The 18516-nt window shown below is 53.2% G+C and overlaps 1 protein-coding gene and 1 long non-coding RNA gene across 3 annotated transcripts in view; one reads left to right on the forward strand and one right to left on the reverse strand.

The window, feature by feature from the left end:
- Positions 1 to 2973: 2973 nt before the first annotated feature.
- LOC136160058 (uncharacterized) lies at positions 2974 to 18500 on the reverse strand. Its single transcript, XR_010661551.1, has 3 exons — positions 17847 to 18500; positions 7348 to 7414; positions 2974 to 3506 (listed from the first exon to the last, which is right to left on the reverse strand). It is a non-coding gene; the product is annotated as an uncharacterized lncRNA (long non-coding RNA).
- PAX2 (paired box 2) overlaps positions 13968 to 18516 on the forward strand; it is a 90027-nt gene continuing 85478 nt past the window's right edge. For both annotated transcript variants that reach the window (XM_065923135.1, XM_065923136.1), the window contains exon 1: positions 13968 to 14227. In XM_065923135.1, the coding sequence (XP_065779207.1) occupies positions 14203 to 14227 (25 nt within the window). In that variant the 5' untranslated portion in view covers positions 13968 to 14202. The remainder of the gene's footprint in view (positions 14228 to 18516) is intronic.

Below are 18516 nucleotides of genomic sequence, written 5' to 3' on the forward strand. Positions count from 1 at the left end.
CCAGTATTCTTGCCTGGAGAATTCCATGGACAGAGGAGCCTGGCAGGCTATAGTCCATGGGATCGAAAAGAGTTGGACATGACTGATCAACTAACACTTTCATATATATATATATATATATATATATATATATATGCCTCTTCTTCTTTCAATAAATGGTCGCAGCCCTTCCCTGGTGGTCCATTGGTTAAGACTCCATGATTCCAATGCAGGGGGAAAGGTTTGATCCCTGGTTGAGGAATTAAGATCACACATGCTGTGTGGTAAAAAAAAACAAAACAAACAAACAAAAAAACTTATAAATAAATGGTACCTAACAACATAAAAACTAAATAAATGGTCCCTTACACATTGTTCTATGCCTTACTCTTTTCACTTTGGAGATCTTTCCTCACCTATGTACAAAGATTCACTTGATTCTTGGTTATGGCTGCCAAGTATCCCATTGAATAAATATTTTGTGTCATTTAAGCAGACTCCTAGTAGTGGACATTAAGATTACTTCTAATCTTCAAGCAAAGCTACAGTGACTATCCTTACACATCCATCATTTGGTTGGTCATCTGCCTGGTCAAATTTTTTAAAAAATTTAAATAGTTTCTAAATGAATTTCAAAGAAAAACTAAGATTCCTCATTACTCTTAAAAAATTAGACAACTAGCCATCATTGGCCCCCACTTCAGCATGACAATCCCATCCTTTAGAGAGAATTTTGCCCCCCTCCCTGTTGTCTTCCCAGCCATTTCTGCCCCCACAGGCATCTGTGTTTATGAACCCCCAGTAAGACTTATGAAATTGCATGTGCAAACAGTGGCTGGTAGCCAAAAAATGCTATTGTTACTCTCTCATGTGGAATTACTCATCTACAGTTTTTCAAATGGGCCTGTCTTAGGGGCACAGGTTCTTATGTTCACACATGTGGGGCTGGGGTGCCTTCTTGTTGCATGTGGGAAACTGGTGGTCCAGACAGGAAGAGGAGTCATGCTCAGAGGCCCCTTGCTCACAAACCTTCCACAGCTCTGGAAGAGGAAGGAAATTCCTTCATATATACACTGCTCCACTGAAAAAAATTAAGACTAACCTGCCTGTGAGACTTATGCTGGCAAATATAGTAGCCATTTTCCACATTTAAATTAAATAATTAAATTCAATGAAAGTTAATTTAAATAAATAAATAGAATTTAAAATCTGTTCCTCAGTCACACTTCAAGTGTTCAACTGTCACATATGATTAGTGGCCACCATCTTGAAGTGCAGATATAGAGTATTTGCAGTATCACAGAAAGTTCCATTGGACAGCATTGTTCTAGACTGTAAGCTCCATGGAGGCAGGGGCTGTGTATCTCTTGTATCACCATGACCCCATGCCAAGCACAGAGCTGACACAGAGAAGGCACTCTGTAATGGTTGGTGAACTAATGGCTGAGGAACGAATAAATCAACCAACCAAGGACCCACAGGATATACAACCAGAGTTCCTACACAGCACCGTGAGGTCTCCCTCCATAGAATCTGAATAAAAGCCCCTTCTGAAATGCCCCCAGTGTCTGTGAGTCTGAACTGGGGAGGCCTCATTAACCCCTGGGAGTCAGTGCAGAGCATCCTCAGTAACTGGTTGAGGGAGCAAAGTTCTTGCTGGTTACTTCCCCACCCAAGCCAGAAGGTGTTTCCAGAAGCTATGGTGGCTGATCTGTTCCTGCCTAAACCACAGGTGTATGATGTGCTAAGAGACAGAAGGCAGAGGACAGGACCTGAGAATCTGGGCAAGAGGACAAGAGCGTATAGTGAGCACACTTACATTTTTAGAAGGTGTGACTTTCTGCCCTTATGTTTGTACATATTGGGGGCCAGGTGTGTGGTAGGGAGCTATGTATGTATTGGGGGCTGTGTGTGGTATGAGAGGGGCTTTATGTGTAGTGAGATCAGTTACATGATTACAGTTAGGAGGTGTGTGTGGAGTGTGTATTGACAGCTGTGGGTTGGAGGCTGTGTGTGTTGGGTGACAGGGGTTGTGTGTGTATGAGGGTGCATATGTGTGGTGGGTCTGTGGTGAGGGGATGAGTGTAATGGGGGCTGTGTGTGTGCATGCATGTAGTGTGTGTATGTGTGGTGGGTTGTGTGTGTGCTTGTAGTGTGTGATGGGCGTGTCTTTCCTGTGGCCCTGCTTCACTTCTTCATGCTCCCTGATGTGGGCCAGGGTTGACCCCTGGAATCAACCTGGGGGGTCCCACTGTGGAACACCTCCTCCATCCACGAGGGGAGGCATGAGCTGTGGTCACAAACGGCCCTTCCTGCTGCTTGGTTCTGGCAGGGCAATAGGGATGCTGGGTGGAATGAAAGCAAAGACCCAGAGAGATAGACCGAAATGGAGACAGAGAGAGAGATAGGAAGAGAAAAAAGGTCCTTGAGACCAGGTGGGAGACGCGGGGTGGACTGGGGGGCGAGGGGTGGGTGGTGGTGCAAGGAAGAGAGTGTAAGTAAGTGTTCTAGGAGGAGAGGGGAAGCAGAGAGACAATGGATCGGATCGAAGGCCGGAGGGCGAGATGAGAGGGAGAAGAGAGCGAGAGAGGGATGAGAGAAAGAGAGATTGATGGAAAGTGGGGAGAAAAGAGCGGTGGGGAAAGCAGAGACAGTGGATCAAAGGCCAGAGACGAGACCCGAGAAGGGGGAGGGGGAAGAAGGGGCGAAGGGAGGGGGCTCGGCGGGGGAATTGCCGGGCTGGCGCTCGGGCGCTCCGAGCCGCGCGGCTCCCCGGGGAGACGGCAGACACTTTGCGGAGATGTTACTCCGGAGTTGGAGACGATGATAAATATGATAATTTGTATAAAATCTGAATGGGTCTTGTTTTCAGGGAGAATGCCTCGGATGATGAATGGGCCCGGCTCTCAGATAGATGGCTGATAAAAAGTGTATTGGATTGTTGAGAGCGATTTTAATTCTCATTCTCTACCTGCAGATGCCGCGGCCGCCGCGCCGGGCCTCGTCCTCCCTCTCGGCCAAGCGCGGGTCGGCCAGCGGCCGGGCAGGCCTCGGCGGCTCAGGAGGCTTCTGAAATGACTCTAATTACAGAGTTATTAATTTTAAGAGGAGGGTGAGCGGGGGGTTTATGATTATTAATCGAGTGCGGGCTCTCGGCGGGCGGGGCTGAGCCGGCCGCGGGCGAGCGCGCTCGGAGCGCGGAAGATGCGCTGGGCTCCGGGCAGCTCCAAGCCTGGAGGGCTCTGTGGCGGCGGCCGCAAGTACCGTTTTGCAGACTGGCTGAGGATGCAGAGGCTTCCGTGCGCGGTTCGCATCCCTCATCTCCATCCCGCATCCGACCTGTGGTCCAACCTCTAGCCCTGGTTCGCGCGCCTGCGCAGCCGAACGTCCAGTTTTGCGCCAGGGGAACGAGTCCGGTCCGCAGTCCCAGGTCCAGGAGGCGTGGTTTTGCGGCAGGAAGCGCACCCTCAGGGCTTCCAGCTCCCACCCGTGAACCCCAAGCCTGTGACTGATGCAGTGCGGGGTTCCTTTAGAGACATACGAAAAGAACAATAGCATTTATGCGATCCCCTACGTGTGCCAGGAGCTGTGCTGGGGGCTTTAATTCTCTAATTTCCCCGGGGCAGAATGGATGAGCCTCCCCACTCCTCAGAGGAGGAAATTAAGAGAATAATTTGTTCTTGGGAAGGGATATATTTACTTTAAGGATGCTGCAGGCAGCCCTTCTCCCCCCACCCCCAACCCGCCCCCCAGACAGCTTCCCTTGACCAAGTGCTGGAGGGGGTGGGGTGGGGTGCGGAGGAGGGAACAACAGAGAAAACTCCTCTCTCTAATTCACATCCATGCAATCACCTTCCTTCCTAGTGTCTGTTCTGGGTGACCCAGCGTATTACCTAACACATTGTCCATCTTGGAGGAAGATTTTCAAAAGACTGGGCTGCAAACTGGGAAGGCAGACACCCAAAAGTTCATAAACAGTTTTGCTCCACAGCACTGACCCTTTGGGTATAATATCTACCTGGCCACGGTGAGTATTTTAAAGAACTCACAAATCATTGAGAAAAGGCCATTCGGTGTAATAGGTGGGGAATTGGTTAAATTCCAGTAAAAAACTGAGACCCCTCCAAACCCAAAGACCCAAACCCCTCCTCCTTCCACACACATTCATTTCTGCCTCACTCTTACTGGAAGGGTTAAAGATAGTTTCCACAGTCCTGGATTATTCCAGAACTTCTTCAATTTCTGTCTTTGGCAAAGATAACTCCTGCTCTAAGAGGGCTCATGAGAAGGGTCCTCTATGCTCCTCTGCAGTTCCCAGGGCAACTTGGCCCAGCTCATGGGGATTCAAATGGGACAACCCAGGTCAGGCTAGTAGGGGGAGGGCATCAAGTTCAAGCCAGGGAATTCTTGCCATGGCTGGTGTTCAGGATCAGGATCCAGAGGCCTGATCAGAGGCTGACCCCAGCTGGAGGGAGGCATATCGGGAGCCCCCTACCTCATAATGAGGCTGCAGGCCTGGGAGCTGCAAAAGCCTGAGGTCTCATGGGAAGGGACAAGGCCTGGCTGGAAAACCCTTAGTGTGGGGGCTCCCAGCTTCCTGCAAGGCTGGTGAGGGCTGCTGGCCCTGCAGCCTCACAGAATTGGCTGGCCAGGTCACAGGAGCTAACTTTGGGCTTCCAGATTCAAAGGCTCTGAGGAGAGACAGAGAAGAGAGGAGAGAGAAGAGCATAGAGATGGTGAAAAAGGCATGAGGATTTGGAAGAAGAGGGGAGAAGGGTTCCTGGGTTTCACTAACTGGATGTCCTGAAGGAATCCTCTCAGACCCACCCAACCTCTGAACCACAGCCTGTGTCTCTTTTCTCTCTGACTCTTCAGTGGGCCCTAGGAATATTTAGCATAGCGTGTGCTTAGGAACATAGGTTACAGAGGCAGTATCTGGGTACAGATCCTACCTTTGCCACCAATTTGCTGTGTGATTGTGGACAAGTTACTGAAACTCTCTGTTCCTCGGTTTCTTCATCTTAAAAATAGGAATAAATAGTAGGCAGAACAAATGGAATTAATGTATGCAAAGCATGTTTGACATGCAGTAAGCTCTCAGACATGTTAGTTGTTTTTATTATTAACTTTGCTCCAATGGGGCACCTGGTCTTCCCTCTGGATCAACAACTTCCCCGAATATCTTTATATTACTGCTTTTTATACCCCTGACACCTTGTGCAGGAGACAATGCTCAATCAGTGTTTGCCAAGAGGTCTGGGCCTGGGGTGGGCTTCTATATGTCAGTGGTTACTATACCCCATATTTAATACCACCCAATAATTCCCCAAGGCAAATATCTTTGTCCTCACTTTATAGATATGAACACTTAGGCACAAGGAGTTCAAGGGATGTACCCAAGACCAGAAAACTGGTATGCTTTGAAACTAAAAGAGGGGAGGGGTTCCATCTTTCACTCTTAGGTGCTGCTTTCTCTGTCTTAGAGTTAATGAGAATTTCCTCTTCTGTGGTGCACATGAGACTGCCTGGTAAGGGTGCATGAGAAGAGGAGAAAAGACTTGCCTCCAGATATGATACATGGGGTTTCCACTTATATAGCCACTGAAAGGGAAGGGTTTGCAAGGGGATGTGTGGAGGGGGAGGGGATGAGAGGGGAGGGGGAGGGGAGGGATCAGAATTGAGACTTAAGTTACCCAGAGACCCAGACAGACCTTAATTTATCATCTCACCCCACAATATACACACACATCCAATCTGTGCCTGAGTCCTGACCATCCTGCCTTCATCTGTCACATCTACCCTCTCTTCTTTATCTCCCTCAGACGTTTTTGTTCCAAGACCTCTTGTCTTCTCTTGCTGAGACTGTTTTCCCAGTCTCTGCTGCTCTCTCTACCTCCAGCCCACCATCGACATTTGCAGTGTCTTTCCTCTCCAAATCCGATCTTTTCTCTTCCCTGTATAAAATCCTCCAATGACACTCCACGGCCTAAATGAAAAATCAAAACTCCTTTGCAAAAGTGCTCCTAGATCTAGGCCCTGCCTACCTCCCAACCTTGTTCCCCTTGACTCAACTCTCACATCCATATTGGCCTCACAGAATCCTTTGCAGTTTCCCAGCTAGGTGGGTTGCTGCCCCTTCCCCATGCTTTTGCTCCTGACCTCCTTCTGCTTGGGAATATTTCAGCCAGGTATCCCCCACATTTTGGTGTACATTTCATCATCTTGCAAGACTTCATCTGTTTACAAAGCATTCTCTGACACCCCCTGTGTCTCAGTCACCCTTCCAGTCCATATCGTGACACTTTCTGGAGTTTCTTGGCAAAACTTTCTTTTTGCCACCAGGTGATATCCTCTTTAAAAGCAGGGCCAGTGTCTGATTTATCTACTTAAATATAATAGTCATATATGGATGTGAGAGTTGAACTATAAAGAAACCTGAGCACCAAAGAATTGATGCTTTTGAACTGTGGTGTTGAAGAAGACTCTTGAGAGTCCCTTGGACAGCAAGGAGATCCAACCAGTCAATCCAAAAGGAAATCAGTGCTGAATATTCATTGAAAGGACTGATGCTGAAGCTGTAGCTCCAACACTTTGGCCACCTGACGCAAAACACTGACTCATTGGAAAAGACCCTGATGCTGGGAAAGATTGAAGGCAGAAAGGGGATGGCAGAGGATGAGATGGTTGGATGCCATCACCAACTTGACGACATGAGTTTGAGCAAGCTCCCAAAGTTGGTGATGGACAGGGAAGCCTGGCATGCTGCAGGCCATGGGGTAGCAAAGAGTTAGACTGAGGGACTGAACTGAACTGAGTAACAGGGAAGGAAAAAATCTGACTCCACATTAGATGTTTCTTTTACTTCAATCTTTGCATTCTATTACTTTTGCTTTGAGTTAAAAATGTTGCCTGTAGCCTGAAATATACAGGATAGCCCATTCTCAAGGCTCTGGTCTTTAAAGGTACAACACTTTACCATTCATACAGAAATACAAAGTTGCAGAACAAAGAGCATTTTCCTTGTTGAAGATTTATAGGGACCTGACCTACATGGACAGCTGCAAGGACAAAGGATTCCACCACCAGGAAGTTTGCAACAACCAACCACGCCCCTTCTTCACCTTGCCTTAAAAAATGCTTTGCTGAGAACTTTCAGAGTTCGGGGTTTTGATGGGGACATGAGACACCCTTTCTCCTTGCATGGCCCTGCAGTAAACCTTTTTCTGCTCCGAACTCCCAACGTTTTGGTGTTGTTCAGCCTCACTGTGCCTCAGGCATAGGAACTTGGGGTACAGTACCATAAACCCAGTGTCCATCACAGAGCAGCCCCATGGCGACTGACTGACTGACCAGTGCTTTCCCACTTACGTCAGCTTGGTCACTGCCTCCTCCCCAGCCCAAAGTGTTCTGGTCCAGATATCAGTTTCTCCTGTCCCTGTGCAAAAAGTTGGAATTGACTGAGTTTCCGGTTTTTATCTTTTAAGTATTTAACACCCCCCCCTCCCCCCAGCAAACTCCTCTAGTCAGCTCAGTGGCTGAGCAAGACAGGAGTGAGGGGTAGAAGCCCGGAGGAGGGGCGAAGTGGGCTGGACCACACTGACCCGGAAGTCCCAAAGGTTGGAAATTTTGGGAATGCTTGTCATCCTAGGGTCCGCCCGGCTGGCAAGGAAGCCTCTCTCTCCTCACTCTCTGTTCACACGCGCACAGAGGCCTTTCCGGGTCTCAGTCCCCTGCCTGGCGTCCTGAAGAGGGGCCAGAGGACAGGGGCTCGAAATGATTGAGACCTGGGAGGGAGCACTCCCACGAGGGTCAGACCGAAGGGGAGACGCTTCTTAACACCCTTGCTCTGCCTTTCCTTCCAGCCCGCATTTCCACTTTTCATTTCTCTCTGCTTCTCTTCTACACGTTCCCTACCCCCTCCCCCGCTTCTTTCTCATCTTCCCTTTCCTCCTCCCCAACTTCTGACCTGGGCAGCCCAATGCCACGCCAGGCCCCTAGAGCCAGCTGAACCTGCGCCGCGCCTCTCTCGCCGCGGGAAGGCAGATCAGGAAATGCGCCCTCCGCTGGTGCCGGGTCGCCGTTCTCTATGCGTTACTTTTTTCTAGTAGCTGTGCCGCTGCAAGCCCGCCTGGGAGCTAGGAATCTGTAAGGGGGGCGGGGGTGGTGTAGTGGAGCAGGTGGACCCTGCTAAAGAGTATGTGTGGTAGTGGGAGGGGGGTTCTAGCTACGGGAAAGCTGGGCTCTGAGCTAAGCAGCAGAAACCTCTCCTCTCCCAGTCCTTGCCTCCCTTCGCGCTGGGGCAGAAAGTTCCTGGTGCCCAGCGGTCGCCCAAGAAAGAGCCATGCGCCTTTTATTTACTCATCCCCTCCCGGTCATCTATCCAGGATGACATCGCACACGCAAACTTCATTGCTTCCAAGGGCAGATACTCCTGTGCGCCCCGTGCCCTGGAACTTCAAATGGGAGTCGGGTTCTACGCCGACCCGGCCTAGAACGCCGAAGGCTCAAACTGCGCTCCCGGGGTCTTTGGTCCTTGGGCAGGGAGCGCTGGCCGCCGCGGGGCGCGCTTCCACCGCTGAGCCTCGCAGGGGAGTTTTGTGGGGTTTTTTTTTTTTTTTTCTTTTCTTTTCTTTTAAAAATATAACAACAAAAGCCTTTGATCTTTTGGATTTCTTTTATTTCCTTTATTCTTTTGTTTCCTCCTTCTTAGTCTCCCTCCTCGCTCTTCTTCCCTCTTCCCTAACCTCCCCCGTTCCCTTTCTTTTCGTTCGCTTTTTCTTTCTCACTCTCTGTCTCTGCCTCTCTTTTCTCTGTCCTTTTCTGTATCTCCCTCTTCTGTTTTGGTCCCGACTCTGCCTCTGAGTCCCTGTCGTTCTTTGGATCTCCCCTCCCGGGCCCTTCGCCGTCCCTGCGCGAGGGCTGCACCATCTCCCTAAATCGTTTTTCCTGACTTGGCCGCCTCTTTCTCACTTTTTCGTTTTCCCGGCGGCCCCAGTCTGGCGGGCTCGGGTCGGGCTCTCCCGCCGCCGTCGCCGCCGCCCGCGTGATTTATTCGTCTCACCCGGCGGAATCAGGTGCTGAACTGAGCCCCGGAACGAGGGAACAGATTTCTCCCAGGAAGGGTTTTGTGAACTAAACGATGCTAATTACGGGGTGGGGGACGCGCCACCCGGAGGAGGGGAGGCGCGCCGGGCGAGGGGAGAGGCCGGAGCCGGGCTGCAGCCCTCCCAGGCCGCCTCCCCTGCGCCACTCGCCCCAGCGTTCGCCTTTCCCTGGGAACTTTCCCGTCAGAGTTAACTATTAACCGCTGGCGAGAGGCAATTTTCTTCGGAATTTCAGCGATTTCCTTTTCGTGGTGGAGGCAGATTAACATGCAAATGGTGAGATGCTCGGCTTGAGTCTGCGCGCGGGTGAGGATGCCTCGGCCCCTCCAAATACTGTCCCACGCGAGGGCGGAAAACTACAGCCCGAGCCACCCCCCTTCCCCGCCCGTGCCGGGTCGCCAAGCCGTGACCGAGCCGGTGCCCGGCCGGTGCCCGGGGTGAAGGTGGAAAAAGCCGACCAGCTCGTGCTTGGCGGCGGGGTTGAGAAGGGAGCTTAACTGGGCAAGGCCACCCGAGGAGCCCGCGACCGACACAGCCTGGTCTCCACTTGGGAGTCCAGCACGCGGGGATGCTCTTGGAGGGGTTGGCCAACTTGGGAGGAAAACCCTTTCCCGCCTGCAGAATCGCCAGATGGTCGCTCGCTTCCTCCCCCGTTGCCACTGCCGAGCACCCCAACACGCACGCACACACCCCCTGCTCTGGCTTGCGATGGCGACAAACTTTGTCAGACTTGAGCCGCTGGGCACAGGCTGCTCGCCTTTCCCTACTTTCCTCCTTGCCGGCCCGCTCTTCCTGGAGCAGGACAGGAGGGCGTTCTGGGCTTCGGAGAGGACCGTTTGGGAAAGTCTGGGTCTCGCCTGGCTGGGACGTTATCCTCTGACCACCCGCCAGGCCGCCGGACACCCAAAGCACTGCACAGCTGAAGGCTGCTGGTGGCCGCGGCCCGGCTTGGCAGGGCCCCTAGCTCATGACCCTGCCGCTGCTGGGACCGGACATTCCGGGGGGCGCTGAGCCCCTTACTATTGCCTCCAGCCGTGCTGGGCGTGGGGCTCAGTTCCGGACCGCCAGCCGTCCGCCGAGCTCTCTGTACTCTCAGCCTTCCCAGCTTACTTCTCTCCTGCCCTCCCCCGGGGTTAGCTCTCTCCCCCGCTGCCCAGCCTCCATTTCTGGCGAGGCTGCCTGTCTCTCAGTCTCTCCCTGTCTCTCTGTCTCTGTCTCTCTTGTTTGTTTCAACGTGCGGACACTGATTGCGCCTTATGAAGTTCTAACTGGTTTTGTGTCAGGAAGATCTTTCTCGCTGCTACCCAGCCTGGCGTGACGGATTAAACATCAACTAGTTAAATAAAAATTAATATCAACTGCCTCCTAACTTCTAATGTCATGTTGTTTATAACTAATGAACTGATTAGGGGATAAACACATCACGGAGACATTCGGCTCTCCTGCCTGGGCACACACCACAGTACAGCCTCTGGCTGCCAGGCCGGGAAGAAGGCGGGGCTGGAGGGGCTGCCAGCTCCCCGGGGTGTCTCCTCTGCCTACCTCTCTCTCTTTCTTTCCCTTCCACTATACATTTCCTTTTCTCAGGCCCTCTTTTTCCCCTCTTTCTTCTTCCTTTCTTTCTCCCTTGCATTCTTCTTTATCCTCTGCTTCTCTGCAAAGAATAGTCCATCAGACTGACTCTGAGTTGTGTGTGTCTGTCTGTCTCTCTCAGATAATCTGGGTCCCCAACCCCCCTTCTCTGTGGGAGTCCCTACCTCTCTCTTCCCTCTTCACTACCCTCATTTGAATTCATTCCTCCCCCAGCACAAAGTGTAATGATTAAAAGCATCCTTGTGACTGGGCTTCTGCCCCACGACAAAACAGAAGTCTGCAACCTCGCCCTCAGCACTTTATGAAATACTGACACCCCCTCTCCAGTTATTTATGGGAAAGGGCAGGGAGTTAGAATAAGTGAGGCTGTGTTTTCTGTTTCTCCTGTATTCAATCTGGAAGGAGATGAAGAAAATAAAAGTGATTTCTAAAACTTTCCTCTTTTCTCAGAAGCAATTAATACAGGTTCAAGTGCTAAGTTTAATTTTCAAAGAAAGAAAAACTACTCTTGTGTCCTTCCTCCAGGGGCTTCAGAGCCCTCTCCACACACATCCACCCCCTCACACCCCCAGCCAGCCCTAGTCTGACAAGAGTGGCCTCCTGCAGGGTTCTTTTCCTAAAGATACTTAAAGCAAATCACAATTGTCATCATGACAACAATAAGGCAGGAAAGCAAGTAATCACAGACCTGGCCCTGGTGATTTTTTTTCTCTAAGAAGCCACAACATTTTAACTTGGTTTGCCCTGGACCGCAGGGTCTGACAAGACAATAACAACAGAAAAAGCTTTTAAAACCAATTTAGCACACGTGAAAATGTAATTCTAATGAAGAATCAATAGGCTGGCGGATCATTTTTCCTGGGACTCCTTGGAGAACCCGAGAGAGACTTTCAATCAATGGGGCGGGCAATGAGCAGGAGGGCCCCGAGAGACTGTGTGGGACGGGGTGAGGCCTGGGAGACAAAGAGAAAGCTGGAGGGAGGCTAAGGTACAGGGCCTGCCCTTTGACTGGCATCACTCTGCAGGTCTCCAGAGTTCCCAAGGCTCCTAAAGTATCAGAGCCAAGAGCTAAGAAAACTCCTTCCTCCTCTTGGTCCCCCTGGTATGCGACAGGCTGCTTAGCACAATGGCTTCAGCTGCCTTCCCCTGGGCCTACGCCCCAGTCCTGGCACTGCCCCAGCCCTGGGCCCTGTGTTCAGGTAACTGTGACAAGCTGGCTCAGGAGCAGGCAAGGACACTAAGCTGTGTGTGCGAGTGTCCCCAGTTCAAAACACCTGATTCCCCATTGGGTGCCCCCCTGCTTGTGTGTGTGTGTGTGTGTGTGTGTGTGTAATGCTGGGTCTCAGTTCCTGCTTCTGAAAACACAGGAATAAGAGCAATGAATATGTCTGTGGTCACACTTCACATTCTATCAATCACTTTCACCCAAGTTTCTCAAGAGAAATCTGGGAGAAGGGCAAGGATTATAATCACTATTTTAGAAGTGGTAACAAAGGCACAAAGAGCCTTGCAGTAGAGGTGTGACTCAGCAGGTCATGGCCCATGTAAGTGGGTGACAGAGAGGCTATGTGTGTGAACATCTCACGTGTGTAATGGAATAACAGCATGAGAATGTACTGTGTGTGGGGTGGGGGAGAGACACTAGGGTTTCATTTATACACATTGCTCTCCCATCCTTGTCCTTGGGAATAGTGTTCTGTGTATAACACAAAGCAAAAACTTTTTTTTTTACTTCTAAGTTTCCATATGCTTATATTGGAAAATCATTGTTTGATTTAAAAAAAAAGAAGAAGAAAAGAAACCCCAGCAAAGTCTGATGTTTTAAATCACATATTGGTGGTAAGATGGTACCTCGGCCATGATTTGCCTGAAAGAGTAGAGATTCATGGTCCAGGAGAATGATTTTTTAAAATTTAAGTTGGGGAGGGGAATTTCCTGGTGGTGCAGTGATTAGGACTCCAAGCTTTCACTGTCAAGGTCCCTGGTTCAACCCCTGGTGAGGAAACTAAGATCCCACAACCTGTGCATGGCCGGAAAAAAAAAAAATTTAAGTTGGGGAGCCATTATATGAGCTTTGCCTCTGGGTGCCTGTGCCTCTTCAGTCCTGAGTTGCACAATCTTTTTGAAGGAACTTCAGCTGAAGTATCTTGGACTCTCGCTAAAGAGCATCCATTGCTAAGTGGTCTCAGTAGGCCTTTTGGACCTGGGCCTTGGTCCTTGCTTTGGTGCCTTCTGCCTGGAGCCTGGAGGTATTTGTGCAGGAGATGGGACCAGCCACAGACCTCTGCCTGCACACTGGGGCTCACCCAGCACTTACCTTGCCTGCTTCTCAGTGTTACTCAGCGTGTGTGAGCAAAGGCTGCATGAGAGTGGGAGGCCCAGAGCAAGTGAGTGGGAGTGTGAAAGGGGGCAGATGAGAAAAGGGTACCTGGGGGGTAGAAGTGGGGATAGTGGTGCTTGAGAAGTGTGTGAGTGTGTAAGAAGGAGGAGTATAAGAGCGGGTGTGTGGGCAAAGTGGTGTAGAAGTTTGAGGGAGAACTTGTGACCAAGGTGTGAGAGGTGTAAATTCCAGGTTGGGAGAGCCCGAGGTGGGACAAAGCTCAAGTGAATCTTTGATCAGGGATGGAAAGCATGAGTGTGCTTGGAGAGGTGTGAATCTGAGGGTCCAAGAAACTTGGAGTGAGAAGACCAGAATAATGCGGAAGGGGGTGGTTCAGACGGGTGGGCCTCTGAGCACAGCCGGAGCCGTGGAGGGTTCCGGGCTTTCTCCTTTTCCTCTGAGCCTGCCTCATCTTCTGAAGGCAGGGAAGCCAGAACTTTTTCCTTTTAATTCTGATTTTTTTTAAAGGAAAGAAATTTTGGAGCAGGAGAGGCTTGTAAGGGATTTATAGAGCAGTTCCACAATGTATTGGCGACTGGGAGTGATTATGTCGCCCAAGAAAGTTGGGGTGCATCTGTAGGAATCTTGGAAACATGTACTGAGACTTAGGCGTGCGTGGCAGGCGGCGGAGCAAGTGCTGGTGGAGAAAGTGGCAGGGGGCGAGCGCTGAGCGTCGTGGAGAAGGGGAACGCACAAAGTTGGGGAGCGCACGAGAGTGAAGACGCCCCTGCGTGTAAGGCTGGAGACTGACGGGAGCGAGTGACAGCGAAGAAGAGGGGGGTGGGGTGAGAGGGTGTGCCGGCGTCTAGGCTGGGGATTCCGTCTCTGGGTGCCTACGGCAGCGCGGCGGCGGCTTGCCTGCGGCGGGCTCGGGGCCGGGGTGCGTGTGCGCGCGTGTGCGCGGGGCGGAGAGCCTGGGGCTCCTGGGCGCGTGGCTGTGCCTCGGCTCGGCCGGCTGGGTGAGCGCGGGCGCGAGCGGAACGCACAGCCGAGGCGGCGGGCAGCCCAGGTTATCTGAGCCGCTCGGTCTTGGGTGACTGCGCCCAGATCTCAGGGCGGCGGCGGCAAAGGCGAGACGCGCTGTCGGGCCGCAGAGAAGCCGAGAAGCGAGACCCAGGCCCAGACGGCTGCGGCGGGGAGCAGAGCATGGAACAGCGCGCGGGCCGGGCAGGTAAGAGCGAGGAGGACCCTGAGGCGCCACCGGCAAAGGGAGTGACTGAAACGCATGGGGGAGGCCAACTGAGGGACTCCACTTCTCTTTATTTCTGGCGCTTGCCGGGCGGCGTGGCTGGAAACGGGGGCCCCGGGGCCTCTTCCCCACCGCTGAGGCCTCCCGCCTTCTGTCCCAATGTCCTCTAAACCGACGAAAAACTTTCCACCCAGAAAACGTGAGTTTTACAACTTCTCTTGGTGTCTTTGCAGAATCTGGCCTTTGCTCTCTTGCTGTGCGTTTAGGACTTGGTCTTTCCGCTTTGCTTCCCTTCGGTGTAGAAATATTTTACCCGACTTCCCCCAAGTTGGGAGCACTGGGAAGGCCTTAGTTTCTAGTGGGGATGGAGTGTGGGTGCATGTGCATGTGTGCTAGTGGTGGGGACAGGCTGTGTGCACAAGTCTCTGTGCACATGTGTGAGGGTCTTGTGTATTTGAGTATGAACCAGAGTGTAAGCACTGGTGTAGATAATGTGTATGGAGAGAAGGTTGCTCCCAAAATAAACAACTCCAGGGAGCCCTGGGACAAGAAGAGGGATGGCAGGCCCCAGGGGACCCGAGTAGGGAAGAGAATGAAGCTGCTTACCCAATGGGCTAAGGCAGTGGAAGGCTGTTCTCTCTCTCTCTCTTTTCCCTCCCCCAGGTGGGCCAACTCCGCTGTGTCTGCCCACTAGGTGTCCTGCTGTAGCACCGGGGTGGGAAGCCAGGGACCCAAGTTTAGTTTCAGATTGCCGGGGAGGGAGAGGGTTGGATCAGGTTTCCAAGAGTTTTTCAAATAATACCACAGAGGTCAAGGACTAACTCCAGACCTTTTTGCCTCACTCCTCTCCTTCTCCAAATCACCTTCTTCCTCTCCCCCCTCCCCACATCTACCAGCTCAGGCTCTAGTTCTTTCAATTGATTATCCACCCTCAGCACTGCCCTTCCTGTAGATTCTTGGCCTAGTCCCTCGCCCACCTCCATTCCTCTTGGGGGCCTTGTCCTCATTGGGGGAATTTGGGCCCCCAGGAGTGTCAACTGTGGCCTCTTGGGCTTTTAGGGATCTGGGCCACCCCTCCGCACCAGAGGTTTAAGTAGGGAGATCAATAGCAAACAGTTGTAATGATCTAATTAATTATGGCAAAATTAAAAGCGAGTACAAAATCAATCTCTGATGGTGTTGAAGATGGAATTCAATTGAGAGCCCATCTGTGCACCCCCTCGACCGTATAAATATGCAGCCCAAGGACAGACCTAATGGCTGGGCCTTCCTGGGAACCTCTCTCCCCCTTTCTTCCCCTCCTGCACAGAGCTTCTCTCTCCCTCTGTCTGAATCTATTTATTTTGCCTCCTCCTGCCTCCTGCCCCCACCCCTCCTTCCTTCCCGGTCCTGTCTACTCAGGCTCACGACACTCCCACTTTGCCATTTTTCCCTCTTGGAAGGCGGCTCTCACTGCCTCGCAGGCCTGGGGTGTGTGGACCTGGCTCCCAGTCCTTGCAAGTCTCCGGGAAGACACAGCCCGACCCACTCCCCAGTGCCTCGGGAAGGAGAAGGCAGAGCGGTGGGGGCATCCTTGGGCACCTCTCTGGGCCCTCATCTCAAGTTTCCTGGCGCTGGGGATACTCCACAAGAGGCGAGGGCGCTTACCCAGGGCCGCCTGCGCCTACCTGAATCTGCCGGACGATCCATTCTCCCGGCGCGGTCGGCCCGGCAGCCGGGGAAGACCAGCTGCGCACAGCACTCCAATTTTCCCTTCCCTCCTTTCCCCGCTTGGGCCGACGCGGGGATCACACTCCCACCAGCCCGGCCGGGCCTTGGGGAAGGGTAGGAAGGAACTGCGGAGCAGGGCAGGAGGCAGGGCTGGGTCTGAGCAAGGAAATGTATCCCTTCCAAGGCGCCTTCACTCTTTTCTCACTGCCCCCCTCCGGTCCCTCGGCCCTCCCCTCTTTTTTGAACACTTCTGGGCGTGACACAGCACAAACCAGGACTCTGCGTGCCCTAGAGGGCCCCCGGTCCCCTCTCAGACCCAAACGGCTGGTTCAAAATGACGCACAGGAGCGAGCGTGCCTGGCGGACGCCCTGGCTCAACCGCCGCAGACGGGTTTGCGAAGGATGCGGGTTTTATTTACTATCGCTGAGCCTGTCCGGAAACAGCGAAGACCACCAGAAAATAAGCGAGAGAAGGGGTAACTGGAAAGGATCGGCTACCAGGTCAATTGTGGTCTTTGGCCATCGACGTCTCTACTCTCAGAACCATAAAAATAAGTCCTTTATTTAATGACCTTCCTTTTACTCCACTGGCCTGACCCAGCAGGTTCTCTGCCTCCCTGTCGCTGGTCCCCTGACTCTCCCTCCCGCGGCTCTGGGCTCACGCTGAGTTCTCAGGGGTCTTTATGCCCTCCGAGACCCCTCCTACTCCCGCCGCCCGGCCCTCGGGGCCTGGGGGAGAGACTGCCTGACGCCTCCCGCCCTCTTTTGCCAGGCCTCCTCACCCCGTTATTAATTGCTGTGTTGACCTGCAGGATTGATTGGCGGCCCCGCTGGAAGAGGCTGAGGAGGCCTTGGCCTCGGTGAAGCCTCGGCTGAGGGCAGAGAGGGGAGGAGGAAGTGCTGGGTATGGGTCCTGAGCGCCTATCTCAGCCCCGCCTGGGACACAGCTGTTTGCCTAGGCGCTCACACCACCCGCCTCACACATCTTTCACACCCTCACAACACACACTCACATGATCCCTTCACCAAGAGGCGTTCAGCCCTCAAGGAGACACATCAGAAATTCTCCATAGATTTAGAAATTGAAAGGGGCTTCCTCCCTGCATCAGTTTCTTCTCTATCTTCGTTATCCGCAGGTCTTAGACTTCCCGACCAGCCTGTTCAGAGATAGCCGGAGTCAACTACGGGGACCTGAGCTTTTTTTCTGTACGAGATTTATTTGTATCTCCCACCCCACCGCCCCTCCTCCTAGGAACAGTTGCAGAAAGTTAAGAAACAATCCTGGATGCGGGTAACCCTTAAAGTCTCAGACCAAAGTACTTTCTCTAGGAAGAGTCCGTGCCCCGACTCCAGAGGGATTTGGTTGAGCCTTTTTGCTTCAAGTTCGGTGGACGGACCGCTCTGGACCGCGCAGGATAGAGGGCGGAGGCTTGTGGCAGCCAGGGGTAGGGGTCTGACCCAAAGGCGAAGGCCCTCCCCTCTCCACCCCTCCCCCTTCCCTAAGCCTTGTCGCGCGCGTGCACACGCGCGCGCGCACAAACAAACACACGACCCCACAGACACAGTAACACCCCGCTGCCCGATTCCAGGCCACAGGCCCTCCGGCTTGAAACCCAAGCGATAGTGAGCCCTCGGGACGTCCCACCTCCAGGGTGGGGTGGGCAGAGGCGACAGGGGCAGACGACCCTCGGCCAGTCCCCAGAGAGACCCCTTATCCTTGGTACTCTCCCTGTCTCATCAGCCCTTCTCGCCCCACCGTAGTACCCTCTCCCCTCCGCTCCGGTCCTTTGTCTCCGGCCACTTAGCGGCGCCGAGCAGCCGGGCCCCTGCCTGGGCGGCCCTGCCCCTGGCTTCCCTGTTTGGCTGGCGGGGCTCCCCCTGCCTTCCTTACCCGCTCTCGGCTCTGGCGCGTTCTCCGCCTGCTCCTCACGTCCGCACAGCTGCTGGAAGAGGAGGCAGGGAGGGCGGGCGCGCCGCGGACGGATCCGAGAGAGTAGATTTGGTGCTTGCTGCAACTCGGAGAAAACTCACCCGCCCCTCTTCCACTATTCCTCAGCGCCTCGGAGCCGCGCGCCCTCGCCCGCGTTTGGCCCCTGCATTTCCTTGTACGTTGGCGGTGGCTATTTCACTGCCCTGGTCTGCCCAGCATCTGAAGTTGCGTTCCCCCTGCCTGCAATTCCGTTGCCTTTTTGACTTTCCGCATGCTGCCTTCTGTCCCCTTCCTCCGCAGCCCCCTTCTTGGCGGTGGCGGTGGAGGGTGTCGCTGGGGACGTCCGAGGTTCGCCGGCACAATCGCCCTTCACCAGCCAGGTCAGGCTCAGGGCTCAGGGCCTGGCTGAGAAGAGGGTTAATCATTACTCGCCACAGACCCTCAGCCTCACTGGGACTCTCTCACCCTGGGGGAGGAAGTGAAGAGGGCAGATGGCCAGGTGGGCAACTCGGCTTGGCACCAACCAGCCTCCTCGGCCCTTCCAGAGACACGTGCCTGCTCTGGTCTCTCAGCACCTTTCACATCCCTTTCTTTTTCTCCTCTCTCCCTTCTTCCACTCCTCCCCTTGGCC

The sequence above is a fragment of the Muntiacus reevesi genome, chromosome 2 (assembly GCF_963930625.1).
Source record: "Muntiacus reevesi chromosome 2, mMunRee1.1, whole genome shotgun sequence".
Taxonomy (NCBI): domain Eukaryota; kingdom Metazoa; phylum Chordata; class Mammalia; order Artiodactyla; family Cervidae; genus Muntiacus; species Muntiacus reevesi.